General features: G+C 41.6%; 1 protein-coding gene across 1 annotated transcript in view; it reads left to right on the top strand.

Annotated features, from left to right (window-relative positions):
- The window catches only part of tanc2b (tetratricopeptide repeat, ankyrin repeat and coiled-coil containing 2b), a 166,876-nt gene that overhangs the window by 61,053 nt on the left and 87,885 nt on the right, over positions 1 to 17,938 (top strand). The window contains exons 3-4 of the mRNA XM_008287525.1: positions 12,652 to 12,723; positions 17,184 to 17,363. Coding sequence (XP_008285747.1) covers positions 12,652 to 12,723; positions 17,184 to 17,363 — 252 coding nt within the window. The remainder of the gene's footprint in view (positions 1 to 12,651; positions 12,724 to 17,183; positions 17,364 to 17,938) is intronic.

The raw sequence follows: 17,938 nt of genomic DNA, 5'->3' as shown, positions 1-17,938 counted from the left end.
AATACACCTCACAAGTCCTCAATGATGGTAATAAAGTAACGGCAGTTTGAGTCAGTCATCACATGTTCATCCAAATGTGTCGCTTAAAGGTGCTTTGAAATTTTTTTGACATAATCTGCAGCCTGACAAACTAATGTTCTTAATAAACAACATTCTTTTTGGGTTTGACATTTTTTCTACAAACTAGTTAGCTTGACATGCTAATGGTGACAGCTTATGTTCCAGCAAGTTTCATTCCCCACACTTACTCTTTTGTGTTTTTGGTTTTGGAAAAGCTAGAAAAAAAACCCCCACTGCTCTCCAAACACAATGCCTCAGCATGTGCAATGTGGAGAAATCTGTCGCTGGTTATCAGCTGTGGCTGGACAGTCCTTTGACAATCAATTAATCCTTTAATCAAGACAAATGCTGTGTTTCTTTTTTTTTGTTTTTTTATCATTGAAATTGAATTTCTTTGAATTTTGGGCTGCTGGTTGGACCATTTGAAGACACTGCCTTTTGTTTTGGGAAATTAAGATGAGGATTTTTCTTTTTAATTTCCTGACATTTTATCGACTGAATAAATGATTGGAAAAATAATTGTCAGATTAACCTAACCTGCTAATGTTTGAGGATGAGTTTGAATTAAAAAAAAAAAAGAGCCAAGGGAGATTGTCTTGTTTTGGTGATGGAGCGTCCACATAAGAGGTGCTTAATGCAGGGAGCTGGTACAGGTGGGATGACTGCTTCTTTTTCCCTTTTTTTTTTGGGGTCCCTCTGTGTGTGATTGTCAGGGATTAAAAAAAAAATGAATAGAAACAAAAGCATCATTCTTCACTGAAACGCCTGGAGGCAGACTAGGAGCCAAACCCCGTTTTTCATTTCTCTGCTCATCCTCTGTCTTTCTCTGAGAGTCTCAAGGCAGCCAAAGCAAAAAATCCTCATAACACTTCCATTTCCGTTTGGTTATTTCTGCTGCATGCTTTTCACTTCTCCGCTCTGTGATGTAACCCCAGTGGTGTGTCAGACTGAAGGTAGGAGATGCTTGATGCGGCCTCTCTCTCTCTCTCTTTTTTTATTTTTTTTTCCAGACTCTTATTCACTAGCTTTTATTTTTATATATTTTTTTAAACAAAGCCCACCCACTCGGTGCTGCGACACAGCTTTTCTCAGCATCGGATGGCAGTGTGGGAGTCGGGGCATATCACTCTTTTCTTTCTCTCTCTCTCTTTTTTTTTTTTTTTTTCTTCCACTCTCTCAGTTACACGCATTCTCTTTCTCTCCCTGCTTCCTCCATCATAACACCTCCATCCATCCAGGACACTGCTGAGTCGTGGTGCTGTTAGCCAGAGCCTGACGCACTCAGCCACTCACATATGCGTCACCTCCTTGGCCCGCCGCCACCACCGTGCTGTTTGCTGTCCTCCAGCTATACCTTGGTGGCCAGGGTCAGAGGCTTTGGGCTTTTCTGCAAGGGTGGGGGAGGAATAGTATTATTTTAAGCCAAGGAAACACTTTTTTTTTTTCATTGTTGGAAAGGATTACAGGTCATGCTGGGGGCAAGTACACCACGATACAGTTGTAGAAGTATCAGTTAAAACCACCCCGTCATTACTGGCTTTTTTTTTTTTTTTAGGTGAAGACCAAAAATCTGATGATGATATATCAGATGATTTATTCCATTTATATGCATTTGTTTGAAACTTGGAAAAAATGTACTGCACAAGCTTTGTAGACATAATTTTAATATTTGAAGCATCTTCAATCAACACAGCCGTGGCAAACTATGACATGGTGCTATGAAATTCCTTTTAGTGAGGAACTTATCGCTAGCAGTCTGGACTGTTAGTTTTCTATTTTCGTCTGCTCTCACACAATTAGTTTTGACATCAGCCAGCATCTATTTTTAGTCAAGAAACCCACAGTATCTGCTACTACAATCTGGTGAAGATAGTGGATCATTAAGAAGCTAAAAAGCCTCTTGTTCCCCTCAATCTTTGGTCGAGACCAAACGAGAGCTGAAAGTGGGTAAATAGTGGAGTTGATTCGCCATGTTTCCAGAAACATCACTACAGATGACTACATTAGCCAGCGAATGTGCGAATAAGCATCTGTTTACTGAAAAAAATATATACATTTTAAGTCAAAGATATGTTGATGTCGTGTTTTTAGCATGTTTCTGTTGCCCCCTAGTGGCCAAAAAAGCAATTGTTCTAAGATTTGGTTATTTTTTTCATTGTGTCATGTGGTTAAATCATGTTTTCTGTCTTGTTAATGTGTCCACATGGTGTTTTTTATATGCTGGGTGACACACAATGAACGAAACAAGCAATGGCTGAGCATTTCTACCTTCAAACTGCAGTGTACTGATAAAAGTTTTTAAAAGACAGATTCAGACTTCTAGTGTTTTATATGTAGCCGATCCTGTTAACTTGTAAGGTGGAGCTTTTGGGTATCATTCAGTCGTTTGTTTGTTCGAACATGTAAGGCTGAATTTCTCCAAAATCAGCAAACTCGCACTGAGTAGTTTTACAGTGTTTGAGCAGAGGTGGTGGTGAGTAGGTGAGTACGTTTGTATTCTAGACAAAGCAACAGTGTGGGGTCAGATTTAAGCCATTTTAATGCCAGGAGGGATTATTTGCATGGGGGGAAAAAAACCAAAACACTTTTAAATATGTAACTTTGATACACAGAGTTGAGTTTAAACAACCGGAGAAGGATTTTAAAAGGTCTGGATGTGGGGAATGCTAATAAGCTTATGCTTTGTGTTTGATTTAATCAATTTCTTTGACAGTGAGGTGCAAACTAGTGCGGGCTTCATTAGTCAATACCACTGAACAAGTCACATAATGCTTCTCTGCATACATAACTCTGCAATGGAAATCTTTCACTTTTTCTTTTATTTTGTCGTCAAAAAAGAAAATTCCAGCATTTTATTCAATTATGGGCCTTTGGAATTATTATCATTTCTTATGTTTTGTATTTATTGTAAGTTAACTGAGTGATTTTACGCAAAGAAATCAAAAACAACCTCATAAACACCCACGGATGAAGGCCAAACACCTAAAATGACACTAAAATGGTGCAACTTCATCTCAGTGGACTTTCTGGTATTTATTTAATCTTAAAATGCTACGTTTTGGCTCACAATTGCAGCTTGTTCTACGTTAAAATCAGCCATCGCTAGCCTCTCAGTTTTCCAGAATAACTCATTTATGTTGTGCAGTGCAGGTCATATTGTAACACAGGTGAGGTAAAATGAGAACAGCAGCGGCAGTAGTATGAGCTAAAAAAAAAAGAGGCCCGGCATTGGAAACTGTCACAGCCCCCGGGTAATCAACAGTTATGTAACAACAGGACTAAGAGAGATACCCCTGTAGTGCTCCGGGCATGACTGGGATGTAAGGATATTTCTTCTTTTATTGCATCCGCCGTTGCTTGGTAAATTGGAAGATGCCGCTGATTTACAGTTTGCTCTCGGCTGGTAAACCAATATGCAGGAACAGCAAATGAGCCAGGGAGGCAACAGCGGAGATTCATCTACATTATTTGCAGCGCTGCCGTCTTAGAAATTAACTACTCTTTGTTTGTTTAAGGCTTTGCGGCTTTAAAGAGGTGTTTTGCCCAAATTAGAGCTAAAATATGTACCGCCTGAGCTTCATATTTTAGAGACATAACAGAATCTATGCACTGTATGGCCGCGTGTGTTGGCAGCAGCAACATGAAGTCTCTGTTGATCAGAATGCTAATCAGGACACATTACACTTTTATATGCAGATGATGTTAGCTGTTCGCAAAGAGCTGTATCGTACATCATTTTCGGCTCCCCAAGTTCCTATTCTCAAACTTGCAAAGTCATTATATCTAAATAGAAAAAAAAAAACTGCATGAAATTTAGTGCGAAGCCTGAGTTCCAGTATCAGTTTGTCTAAATCCATTTTGTGCATTCGGGATTGAGAATGTGCTGTGTTTTAAATTCTGTTTTTGCTGCATTATTCTCTTCAGCAGGCAGTAGGCATTAGAAACATTCAGAAGTGTCTACTACCCACACAGTTTCTTTGCTTGCATGCTGGCTGGCNTTTTTTTTTTTTTTTTTTTTAGCCTTCTTGCTTGTAAAAGAGTAGGATCCACACATTAAATCAGAGCTGATATGGGCATTGTCCTAAACACAGTTAACAGCTTGTGAAACTGCCGCTCCTCCTTCTCTGTCTCCTTCTCATTTCCCCGCTCAGTGCACCTGCATTATAACGTCCCTGCAGACTCACAACAACAAAAGGTCCATAACTGCATCCTCCCTCCGCTGGGAGTCTTCACGACTGCTGCAGTTTGTCCTCCTTCAATATAAGACTGCTTAAGGGCTGACAGCATTGTCTTTTGGCCTGTCACTGCAGGTAATACAGCCGCTGACAAACAGTTCGGCGCGGCTCATCCTCGGCGCCGCGCCTCCTTTTGTGTCGCTTTGAAATCACCGCGAGGTTCAGACGTCGAGCAGCTCGGCCTTAATGGCGTTTAACTGCATCAGAGGCTTCTGGAATGTCGCTGGTGTGTGAGGGCAAGCTGGGTGGCTGACGTGGACGGTATCCAGATAAACGGTTGCTCAAGAGAAAGCTGGATATTATTGTCAATGTGTGTCAACTTTTAGATTATTTTCTAGATTCACTGCAGTGTCTACACAGTATTGCAAATTAGCTCTTCAAGCCCGAAGGTCGAATTTCGCAACGAAATTCGCAACCCTTCTTCCTGGTTCAATTGCTTTCAAAATATTGATCTGAGTGAGGTGTTGCACAAATGTCGTCCAGGAAACAAATACAAAATGTAAAGATAATTGAAGTTGCATCAGATTTAATCCTCCTCACAGCTCTAATTTCTACTCCTGAACTCTTCCCTGCACAGATATGTTATTATGAAGGTATGTTAATATCTATGAAACAGTAATATAGCACAACAAATAGCAGAATCACAGATAAAGATACTTATTATGTGTATTTGTACATCAGGAAGACAGATTAAACTTCTCATTTCCTGCTTCTTCAACCAGCAGCAGCAACTATAATGACTTTTATTTCCATTAGACAATCTCCCTACACAATTCTAAATGAATATCTCTTACTACCAGCATTTTATGGTGAGATACAATCTTAAAATCTGTTTTTTCTTCATGTAAAGACAAATTTTAAAAAAGTTCAAGTATTAACGTATCATCTGATGGAAGATCTGGATGGCCTAAAGACTGTTCTGACAAAACATGACCCAGCATGTATGGCTGCACCTTATAATGACCAAGATAAGAGTTTAAATGTAAAGCCGACCCTAAAGATTGCCTCATAGGCTTAGAGAAAAGGGCCATTCTAACGTCCCAGAAGCCACAATTGTGTTATTTTGTCTACTGTAATTTGTTCCACCTTCTTTTCTCCTTGACAATAAATAAATAAATGAGAGAAGCAGCAAATCTTAACTTGGAAGTAGAGAAATTTGCATCTTTATTACGTTTCAGCCAAATTTGATCACCACTGTTAAAATCTTATGTTTACTTTGAACAAAGGTTCGAAATACCCCTAATTTTAAACCAAGCGTCCAAAAGTGCTACTGCACCAGGCTGCAGGTGTATTATTTGTGTATTTTTCTTCTTCCCTCTTCGTGATTTCGCGACCCCGCTGTGTTCCCATCAACACTTTTCTCTCTCATCTGTGATTTGTCAAAACAAATGTCTGAGAACTCGGAGGTGGGCTTCAATCCCCGTTCGTGTCACAGACCCAGGAAGGCTTACATCACATCCCAGATCTCTAATGTGATTTTGCATGTACGGGATTTGTAGCGAGATGTGAAATTAATACGTAATTGTCCATGTCGCTGCTGAGGAGACTGACACGTTTGATACACGATACTCTCATTGCACTAATAAGCGTAGAGAAGAAGAGCAAAGATCAAAGTGGAACCCTCTCAGTTGAAATCTTGAATTCTGTTGACGCAAGTAACCCCATGAAAACAATTTCACGGTAATCTCAGTATAGCATATTTGCTCCCGTTGTGTGTGTTTGCGTGCACTAAGTGTTTGTGTTGTGTTTTGGATGGAAGTGCTTCCCTATTGTTCTACGCTGGCAGGGTGTCAGAACCCTCCAGTTCCAGCTGTAAACCAGAGCTGGCTTACTGCAGCGGCGGAGAAAAGGCACTTGACAAGCTCTCTTATAGAAGATGCACATGTGTGCGTTTGTCCTTTGGATCCTGCGCATTCATTCTTGCGTTAGTTTACACCGAGGCTCATGCTAATGAAGATGTCCGCCGACTTCACCGCCGAGCAGATGTCTGCGCTCTCGCATGGCTCGGTGCGGCGCGCTGCGGTGTTGGGATTCATTAAGATCTTCCACTTTGTTGTGAATCTGATTAAATCCAGCTTAAATGAAAGTCAAACCTGAGGAGCAGAGAGTTTGTGGGAGACTTTTGCATCTGGGCAGAGATAATTTGATGATTAATTGATTAGTTCTGTAATCGAAAACAGGAGCGGCGTGGTAATGATGGTGCTGCCGTCCATACTGAGCGTCTGCAGACAAAATGTTTCGTACTTCTTCAGCTTCGCACAGCCAGTCGTACAAAAACAAATCTGTAAAAGCTGTTCCAGCCAGAATCTTTTAGTTCAACCAAACGTTCTGGGAAAGTTTTGCTAAGTTCGAGTAGTGCTTTTAGTGGGAAGTTGTCCTTTAGTTCCCGGAATGCTCTTCTTGAAGTTGAAGATCCTTCCTTTGTTATTATGAAACATTGTGGGAATGTTATATCGTAGAACGTTCTTGACAGCAACAACGTCAAAACATCCTCAGATTATTGCAGGCAACATGTTCCACCTTTGTTAATACAATATATACAAATTACAGGAATGTTTTCTAACACCGTGTTCTGTCTTCTGAGGCCTCGGTAACATCTTGAAAAGAGTGTTTGTTCTTCTTCTACTGTTTTTTTAATTATTATTTTACATAATCTGACAGCATCTTCCAGACATGCTCTAAATGTCTTAACTTTTAACCTCAAAGGAACATTATTTGAAATGATAAATATCTCTACAATGTTTTTTTGAACATTGGATTAACTTTTTTTCTTGCAAATATTAAACTTGGAGAACTTTAAACTTAACCAAGTAGTTTTGGTGCCTTAACTGTCACCCTGGGGCTGCAGGGTGGCACAGTTGGTAGCACTGTTGCCTCGCAGCAAGAAGGTTGCCGGTTCGCGTCCCGGTGGGGGCACCGGAATCTTTCTGCGTGGAGTTTGCATGTTCTCCCCTTGCAGCGTGGGTTCTCTCCAGGTTCTCAGGCTTCCTCCCACACAGTCCAAAAACGTGTTGAGGTTAATTGGTGATTCTAAATTGTCCGTAGGTGTGAATGTGAGTGTGCTTGGTTGTCTGTCTCTAAGTGTGGCCCTGCGATGGACTGGTGACCTGTCCAGGGTGTCCCCTGCCTTCGCCCTAAGTCGACTGGGATTGACTCCAGCCCCCCCGCGACCCTAGTGAGGATTAAGCGGTGTATAGAAAATGGATGGATGGATGGACTTTCACCCTGGAGAACTAAATTCTCCAGGGTAGAAGTCCTGTTGGTGTTGCCTTTTCATTTTTAGACTGAAGCTTTGTTTTGACATGTTAAGGCACCAACAATACATGGTTAGGTTGAGAAAAATATAGTTTAGGTTTAAAAGCACCCTTTCACAACATGTTGGAAGCTTCTTTTTTCTTCTTTTCTGGGTTACCAGGGACAGTAAACCAATACAAAAATGTCTCGGAACATAATTTTTGGGCTGACGTAGCTATTACACATTTTGGTGTAACAGCTGCGTAAATAGAATTTTAAAAAAAATAGTTGATTAATCTGTCATATATTTAGTTGATTGTCAGAAACTCAATAGGCAGCAGTTTTATAATCACTCCAATAATTTATGCAGCAAAAATGTGAAATGTTTGCTTCTTCCAGCTTCTTTTTGCAAGTCCCTCGTTCTTTTAAACTGAATATCCTCGGGTCAGAGTTGGTCAGACAAAGACATTTTGTAGAGAAAACAATTCATAATTTAGTCAGAAGAACTTATAGTTAAAAGCCTTTTGCATACATCGACGTGCACTTGGGTTTTGTTTAAGCTCTCTGCTCAAATCCCTGCATGTGACACCAGCAGTTGCGTTTTGGCAGTGAGGGTTGTTTCTCTCGGTTCTGATTCACTTCTTGGCATTTACCTTTTTTTTTTCAAATCTCAAGTTGTGCTTTTTTAACACTCTTCAAATCGGTCTCTATTTTGGAAAAGTATCTGAGGTGTGTTTACTCACGCAGGACGGCTCCGTGTGATGTATGGAAGGCAATTTGCTTTTTATTTGTGTGTGTGGGCTACCGTGTGCTAAGTAGATGTCAGGATGTTTTATTATTTTTTGCTCGCAGATGATCCTTCTGTTTCTGCGTCAGATTTATAGGCAGATTTTAAGATGGTTTAGCTTTCGAGGAAGAAATGCTTAATAGGATTCCAGGATAATGCTTGGAAGGTGTGCATTTAATCAGAAAAATATCATTTCTGCTAACAATAGTTCATAATTCTGCCTTCAAAGTGCTTCTGACTTCCTGTATTTCTAACTTGTTATTTTGATAAATGGTGAGAAAAATTTGCTGTGACACGGAAAGTAGCCGGCGTTTAATTAGTGCACTGCATTGTTTCCTGGCAAGAAACTTGGGATTGACAACAAGTTGGCAACAGGGTAACATTAGGGTCCCACAGAGGCAGTAAGTAAGGTAAAGGCAGAAAAGAAGCAAACCACACACTGAATTGCTGCGCGTGAAGTCATTGAGCTGAAGGATGCAATTCTCTGGGCTCCTAATATCCGGGATGTTTCTCAGTTACACGGCTCAGTTGCAATTTTATTCTCTTTCCATTGTTGGCTATTGTTATTTCGGAGGTTCCCTCAAGTGAAAGAAAGGCATTGATTGCGCTTTGTGGCGAGTCTCCTTTGCGCGTATGACGTGATTGATCAGCCGCAGAAAAATAACTAAATCCATATAAAATTGTAATTTGTTCCGCCTGCTCGTCTCCGGAGTAGTTATTCAAAGTTTGCGGATGTCTGGCGTGCCAATCAAATCCCAAAAATGTTGCTCAGCTTTTCCCTGAAATACTCTTGTTTAAGCTTTTTTTTCCCCCTCCAAAGGTGTTCTCAAAAGACTTCAATTTATAGTAATCGCTCTCAGACAGTACCTGTAAAAAGAACCCTCATTTTAGAGCAGAGGTCACTTTGAGCCGCGAACACTGGCAGGTTCATCAAAGTCAGTCTGAGCGATAATGATAGCAGAGTTCTCCGCCATGCTCCGTGGGATCGCTATCAGATGTCACACTGACTTCTCCCATAATGACTCTTTGTCCAAGTGCGAAATTGGCTTGCTCCTTTGACATCCTAACGCAGCGCCGTGGCGTTACAGCTGCCGAGAATTGCCAACAGAGTGAGTGCACTGTTATTTCTTTGGCTTAGGAGGTGGCCTCTTACCTTCAGAGGAAGCAAAAGCTTTGATTTTTACAGATGAGCTGGATGTGGTTATCTGCTCTAACTCTGAATCTGTTGTATCCCCCCACGAGTGGTTGACAGATGTTCTGCGAGGAACTAGAATGATGTCCACTGTTTGTCTCTCCGGCTGGAATGAAAACATCTCTCCGTCTTCTGTCAGCCATAGGTCCTCCCCTTTCATGTTCCACACTTAATAGGCCATTGGTCTGTGTGGCAGGACATTGTGCTGTGATCGCTGGTAACAAGAGCGCAATCTGCAAAGAAGAATAAGGGCTTTCTGTGTCGAATAAAAGAGGCACAAAGATATATTTCCTGGAGCTAAAGGGAAATAGTGGTGGGGAGAAAGGAGGCAGCAGGAAAGAGGTAAAGCCCCATTTGTGGTGAGTGGAATTCCTCCAAAACCTCAGTAACAAAGTAATTTAGTCCTCTGATCCCTGAAACCAGCCAGCGGGTTTGAAAAGCATTTTATCTTTAAATAATGTACAAAAGTACAACATTTTTCATGGCCAGAAACTGTAAAAACAGAGAGTGTGGTTCTGTCAGAGGGGGGGAAAATAACTATATAGAAGTGTACAATCATGAGAAGTCTTAAAAATTCTGTAAAATACAAAAAATTCTGCGCTCCCTGTGCAACCAAAAAGGCCTCGGGTAACTCCGCTGTTACCAACAAGTATTCAGATAGTTTTCAGGTGAACTGCTTCTGCACAGAGCAGATGGAGGAAATTACGGCAACAAATTGTAATCAGAATCAGCTTTGTTGGCCAAAAATGTGAGCACGTTCAAGATATTTGACTTTGGTGTTTTATTTACTCTCAAAGTACTTATAGTGAAAAAATAAAAAACACGTGCATCTACACAAGGGCAGAAGGTTACAGAAGGAAAGCAGGTGTTTTACTACTATGTACAACAATAGATTAGTAATTAGACTATGGACTATAGAAACTAAGAGGGACAAAGAGCAAAATAGAAGACAATAGAACTTTAAAATTAATGCACTTGTCAGCAAGTTACTGGAAGATACATTCACCTTGGTGAAAGTTCTTTCTAGTGTTGATAGAGTCGTGTGAAAGAGGCCTACCGTAGAGAGTTGGTAAAAAAAACAACTGAAGTAATTTTTTCCAGGGTTAATAACACTTGTGAGCACCTAGAAAAATGTCCCATATGTTGATTACAGGTTTATTAATTATTGACACTGTGACACTGTGATCTTGCATAAAAAACATGCCAGATGTCTCTCTATTTCTAACAATAGTTCTGCTGTTTCCATAGAGGTGCAGGACTTTACATTTGCAGTGAAAAATGAGGCCGCAGTGAGAAAAAAACATGACAAATGGAAAAAAAAAAAAAACACCTAGAAAGTGCTTGAGGTCATCAAACATTTAGCATAAATTTGTCATTCATTTGGTGGAACATAATTCAACGTGAATAAACTTCAAAGTTCTTTTTTTTTCTTCACCAAAGCTCCTTTCTGTATGTAAGACAGCGTCAGAAGTCCCCTTTTGTAGTTTTCAGAAGTCAGCCTTGCCACAGATAAGAATAGAATAAGGTTTGTTATGTAATATTGCCCCAGATGTTACACTTCACGCTACTGAATCTGTCTAATGACCAACAGGTGGCTCAAAAATGTCAACTCAACTGCTCATCAGATTCACTGCAGGCTCAAGTGTTCACAACCTCCACCAGTGTATCACTGAGCTTTCCACTCGCAACGTCGCACGCTCTTGTGCTTGCATGTGTACATTTTCATGCCTCACTGTGCAGCCACCGCTCATGGCCGGCGCACGCCATCTTTAAGGCCCGTATTGATTTTCACAACATTGATTTTACTAGACGATACGCCTCATCAGGTATACAAGGTGAGAAGCTATTTTTGGTGGCTTTGTTGGTGCAGAGGCTGCGAGTGATTGAGGAGTTAGCAAAGATGTGTGTTTTGGTCTTTTGTGTAGTTGGGATTTAACAAATTCTGCTTTTAAATTTGGCTGCTGCTGCTGTTAAATTTGGCACTAAATTTGGACTAATCCAGATGTGGTAGCTCAGGTCAGGAAGCTGCAAATCCTCTGCTGAGGACTCCCTTCCGCAATCAGTGTCAATCTCAGGCTGGCCCAGTTCTCACACAATCATGCCCCACAGCCTATTCTATCTGCCCATCGACAAGCTTGATCTTTCCACCAGCGAGCCAATCTAGCCTGCTGTGTGGCTACTGGCCCACGGTGTGTGAATCTGCGATGGGAGAGATAATTCTTGAGTATTTGTTTGGGTTTTTCTGGGCTGACGGTGAGCTCTGTGATTGAAACACAATGCGGGCCAAAATATACAATCCCCCTTTTCTTTTTTTTTTTTTTGATAAAAGGCCCTTCTCTCCGTTCTGCTTAATGCGGCAATCTTTGATCTATCTACACGCAGATAATCCACCGGCTTAGGCTAGTTTTTACACAAGTAGCTCAGTTTAGATTGTATTAATAGCTGACTTAATTCTGCAGGGATGTCGTGTTTTTTTTTCTGAGTATAAATCATTTGTTCCACACCTCCTCTGCTGGCCCGTCTTGCTTTACAGTAGATCCATCTGCACTTCAACAGGATTATGAAACAATCCCCCGGTGACACTGACTGTGCTGCCCATTGATGCTGCCCCCCCTGTCCCACCACCCCCCTCTTTTTCGGCTCCATCCACTGTGGATAATTCTGCCTGCCTGCTCCCTTGGGCGTAATTGATCCTCATATCATTAGCCGTATGTGGATCTATCCTGGGAAACGCCCACTGTTTTACTGCTAGTCCGCGCTCATTGAACCGTGGAGCCCAGTGAGCTCTCTTGATTGTGGCTCCATCACACGACTGCATGCAACAATGGCTGCAATGTAAACTATTTTGTTATCTGCATGGGCAGGCCGTACGCTGAGAGATAGAAGGGCTCGTTTTAGACTGAAAAAAATGGGGAGGAGGAAGAATTGGAGCTTGGCGGCGAGGTCCCACTTCGCCACCATAAGAGGCCGCCTGGGCCCCAGGAGGAAGGGCGTGGAGGGGCTGTGCGTGAGCAGCCTCCTGGGGGTCCTCAGGTCCCACACCTGGCTGATCGGAGAGGAAGAGGTGGCGCTGCTGCTCGCCTCCTCGCCGCGCTACCACCGAACTCACTCCCTGTCTTTCTCTTTCTGCTCCTCGTCTGCAGATGGCGGGAGCGAGGACTTGGCAGACCCCCGCTCGCCCAGTCTAGACCCTCACCTGAGCCACATCGGCCAAGGTAAGCAACCGCAACTCCCAAATCAAATCTGCAATCTTGGCCTTGCAAAATCAATCTCAGCTATAACTGGTCGTCTCGCTTGTTACGGAGTATATTGAGGTGTGAATGCCTATTATGTGAGTGAATGAGAAGCTGAGTCGCTGAAACAAGCATGCAAGTTCTTTCGCCACCTTTACCTTCTCATTTCCTGTAATACCTCTCTCTTGGCTCTTTCCAGACTTTATTTCTGCTCCCTTAATGTTTTCACTGAAGGAACCCGTGGAGGCCTCGTTACTGGACTCTATTTCATTCGACTTTATAGCAGAAAAGTTTATGAGTGCTGAAGATGAAGTTATATTTACGGGTAGAGAACTGTATGAATTTTATATTCTTGTAATTTTGTCTGTAAATCTGGTTATTTGTCGGGGAAATAGGCTGCATACAACACGAGATGTTTATCAACTGCAGGAATGTCAGCGCTCGGCAGGAAGTGTTTTGGACAATTATAACTTCGTGTTTTATTTTTTTCCCCCTACTCGTGCATGTTTTGAGCGGAACACCTTGACGAGGAGGTGTTTGTGTTTATTTCGAGGCGTGATGTGGTCCTCGTGCACGTCTCTTATCAAAGTCTAAAATAAAGCACCATAATTTCCCCTTCAACGCTCTTGTTCTCTGGATTAAATCCCTGAAGTGCGGCTGGTTCTCTCTCTCCACCCCCTCTAGTCTTTGCCCTGAAATAAACCTTTTGATTTCAGTGAATCACACGTTCTGGCTTTTTTTTGCTTGAGACTATCCTGAAATGACATTTACTAATTGTGTACCACTTATGCATCTCTGTTGATTACTTTAACCCTCTGAACCTCAAAGCGCACCAGTGGGTGTGTAAGGCATGTTATTTTCGAAAAACTGCCAAAATTACACCATTTATTAGAGCCAGAAGCTGTACAGGCAGAAAAACAATCTTTGTATTTTCAATATAGTTTTAATGAGACTTGAATTACTCTTCTGTGACGTGTCATTTCATCAGAAAACTTCAACAAATCTAAGGCTGTAATTGTCGTATTTCATGAAAATCATCTTATTCTACATGTTTCACTTTCAAATTTACCAAAAAATAAACCGTTTGCACTAACTCTACAAAAAAAGTAAAATAAAATTGGACACTCCTTGCCACTTTAATGTGACAAAAATTCAGTGATTGAATTCGGCTGAACTGCAGGTCATGCTTACAAAAAGCAGATTCTGTAAAAAAACAAAAAAAAATTCTGCATTCCTCTGCAAAACCAAAAAGTCGCTGCTGCCAACTGTCACGGGACAAAAATTCTGAATTTTTTTGACAGACATTGGCTGAACTGCAGGCAGTAAATATGTTTTGTAGGTCGACAATTTATTTTTTGTTTATTGGTAACACCTGGGGCTGCAAGGTGGCGCAGTTGGTAGCACTGTTGCCTCGCAGCCTCGTTGCCGGTTCGCGTCCCGGTGGGGGCACCGGAATCTTTCTGCGTGGAGTTTACATGTTCTCCCCGTGCAGCGTGGGTTCTCTCCGGGTTCTCCAGCTTCCTCCCACACAATCCAAAAACATGTTGAGGTTAATTGGTGACTCTAAATTGTCCGTAGGTGTGAATGTGAGGTTGTCTGTCTCTGGGTGTGGCCCTGCGATGGACTGGTGACCTGTCCAGGGTGTCTCCTGCCTTCGCCCTAAGTCAGCTGGGATAGACTCCAGCCCCCCCGCGACCCTAATGAGGATTAAGCGGTGTAGAGATAATGGATGGATGGATGGTAACACCTGTGGGCATCTGGAAAAATGCTGCTGATTCCAATTTATCTTCAACTTTCATAGAACAAATAAGCAAAGAAATTCAACTTTTATTTATTTTTTTATATGATTTGTGGCATCATACACGTGTCAGACATTTTTGAGTCCTCTCTACTTGTGTCTTTCCATAGAAGTACAGGACTTGCAGTTAAAAATGAGCCCACAGTGAATAAAAACGCAGCAGGAGGAGAAAACATGCAGAACCTTCCAGGAGTTCAGAGGGTTAATGTGAAACATTTCTTTGCTCTCATGGTGAATAATTTGTTAATAAAAGCATAATAGTTTGTTTTTATTCAGCTTCGCATTAGAATCGAGTAGGAACTTGACTACGGATAATTGCCACCAGAATACCAAGCTCTCCCCCTCCTTTGGTATTCACACCAGAGTTAGCATACATGCCGAGAATTTCCATGCGAGGGGGATGTAACCGCTGCTCTGGCTGTTGTTTTTGCTTTTGCAGTGCAGTGACATTCCCCAGTGAATGGATGGACTGACTCCAGCACTGCCAGAGCCGCAGAGAGACGAGTGTGTGTGTGCGATATTTCTTCCATGTGTGCAAGTGTTGCTATGCTCGTGTATTTGCATTACAGCAGCCGATTTCGCTCTCCCGCCCCCCTCCTCCCGCCTAAACCATCATACAGGCCTCCTCGGGGACTTGTCACGGACTGGTGTCTGATAATGGCTTCTTGTCTCACTTTTGCGGCTGCTATCTGATGCGAGACTGTTGCTTGACCAGTTGGTTTTGCAGCTCCTGTCTGCAGGGAAATGGGGGAGTCTGAGCCAAAACTGATTCACAAAATGGATGTTGTGTTTACAGACAGCTGGCTGTTTCTTTTTTTTTTTATCCACCAGCGAGTGTCTGTTTGTGTGTAAAGTTAAAAAAAAAAACCCTAAGTTGTCATAATTTGTGGTTTTTGAAGCAAGAGAGGAGAAGAGGGTGGATAAGTGATGGTGAGTGGTTGTTTATGCTCCGTCTGTAATTATTGCTCATTGTGAGAGGCTTTTTTTTTCCCCCATTTTTTTTTTTTTTGTAAATAAAACACTCTCTCGTGGTCATGACTGTGCTCTTTTTTCAGTTTGTTTAAACACATTTCAGATGGTTAGAAAATCCTCCTTTATTATATAGAAATTGCGGGGTTTTGTGTTACCGTGGGACTTGCAGAGGTCAGGCAGGCTGTAGTTTGTAACAGTAAATGTAAGCTGCACGTGTTGCCTTCAGGGCTGTTCTCTCTTCTGGGTCAGTCCTGTTCCACTCAATAATGATGCTGCACTAATACCAGAAATCAGGGGCTAAGCTGAGGTACTGTCTCCTATCTAAATGCTGTACAGTTTCTACAGCAGGTGAGCAAACTGAACAAACAATTGAATCCAAAACAGTAGCCGTCCAGCAAACGCTTCTAGTGCTGTAATTATTAGTCATTCAACATAAAAATGTTGCGATAGTCAGTCAATTGTTTGTTACTTATTAAGCAAAAATGTCAAACATCCAGCTTCTCGAATGTGAAGATTTGTTGGTTTTCTCAGTTTCATATCATTGTAAATGTAAAAAAAGAAAAAAACAGTCAACACACGCTCTTGACTAAACTTGACATATCACTGACTAACCAATCCATTTAAGGAAATTAAATATAATCATTCATACTAACCCTTTGAAATCCAGGCAGTTTCTGGGTGTTTCTTTTTTGCTCCTGTGGGCTAATTTTTCTCTGTAATATAAAGTCCTGCATCTCTATGGGAACAGAACAACCATTACTAGAAGAAAACAAAACTAAAAAATACATTTTGTGCAGTATGACCCCGTTACAATACCGTAAATCACTAAAAAAGAAAGAAAAAAACAACAACTACATTTCTTTGATTTTTTTTCTTTTGCAGTAATTAAAAAAATAGGAATCCACATGTCCAACATTTTCCAAATACCCACATGTCACCAATATTGCAAAAATAGTGCTGACTCTATATACTATAGATATGTTACTACGTACATTTATAATTTATTTCCATACTTGTCTCCTGTCTCTTTTGTATAAACACAGCCTGCAGTTCAGCCAAAAACTCCCTGAATTGTTGTTATGTGACTCTTGATTGCAGCTGAGTCCTTATTAACTTTATAGCTGGGTGAAAGAGTGCAGAATTTTAAATTTTTTATAGAATCTTGTTAGTCCAAATGGTTCATTTTTGGTATTTATTTAAAAATCAGCCATGGAGGTTTTGATGACAAAAAAGCATATCACAGATGAGTAGTTCAAGGCCTCTTGGAAAGTTGAAAATATAACATTTCTTTCTATTTATACAGTTTCTGGTTGTGATAAATGGTGTAATTTTGGTGATTTAAACTAAAACAAACAAAAAAAACATTCCTTTTAAACCTATCTGTGGGTTTGGATGGTTAAATATATACAATAAATGCAACATAAATCCCCAAACACTGCCTTTGTGAATCACACAGTGTTATTTTTTTACCAAGACTGTTTCAGACACGTCTGTTATCAGATAAATCTCATCTATACAGATTCCTCCATGACCTCTCTTTGCTTTCAATTGCAGGAACTGATTCTGCGTTTGTCCCAACAGTGTCAGTGTCATTAAATTTTAATGCTCCACTCAAAGCAGAGCAAACCCATCCCTCACTCCTTGTTGTTTTTTTTCTCCTCCCGTCCTGCAGGTGGCAGCATAGACAGCGACTGTGTCTTTGAAGGAGACTACGCTGTGCCCCCACTCTCCATGACCGAGGGCATGCAGCACATTCGCATAATGGAGGGCGTGTCGCGCTCTCTGCCCTCCTCCCCGCTGCTCACCCACCAGACCATCAGTGTCAGGCTGCAGCCAGTGAAGAAGCTCACAGGTAAAGATGCTGCAGCGGACCATCCACACAGTCTGAATCAGCTGAGCAGTGTTGTCACTTTTTTTTTTTCTTTTACAATGAGGGTTTGGGAGGAACACTAAGAGAGATGTGGGCTAAATCTGGCTCAGGTTTGTGTGGCTGTCCTCCCCCGTGGATTCACTGTACTAACACAGCCTCCCTTAACCCTTCACTGTACCACTGCAGGCAGTAATCAGAGTCACGCACACTGAATTAAATGCGATTTTATGAAACTTAAGTGAACAGGAGAGGAGAGATGTTTCACCCCGATAAGCGGTAATCCTTTACCGTATTACTTAGCCACTAATTCTGAGCAGAACCATAAAGCAGGGCTGAGCTCCGGCCCGCGGCAACCACCGCAGTTTCTAATTCTCGTAATCACCAAAGTCATACCTAATTGACAGTGTCAAGAACAGCTGATGGACTGCGAGCTGCGGTCGGCTCTGCCCTCCTTTATCGCTTTCTATCTCCCCACCACTAATCGTCTCCTTCCACACTCATCTCTGACATTCAGGGAATGTGGAAAATTGCCTCCCCTCTGTCTCCCCCATTAACTG

The sequence above is a fragment of the Stegastes partitus genome, unplaced genomic scaffold, assembly GCF_000690725.1.
Source record: "Stegastes partitus isolate 25-593 unplaced genomic scaffold, Stegastes_partitus-1.0.2 Scaffold505, whole genome shotgun sequence".
NCBI lineage: Eukaryota > Metazoa > Chordata > Actinopteri > Pomacentridae > Stegastes > Stegastes partitus.
This window is presented reverse-complemented; position numbering and strand designations above follow the sequence as displayed.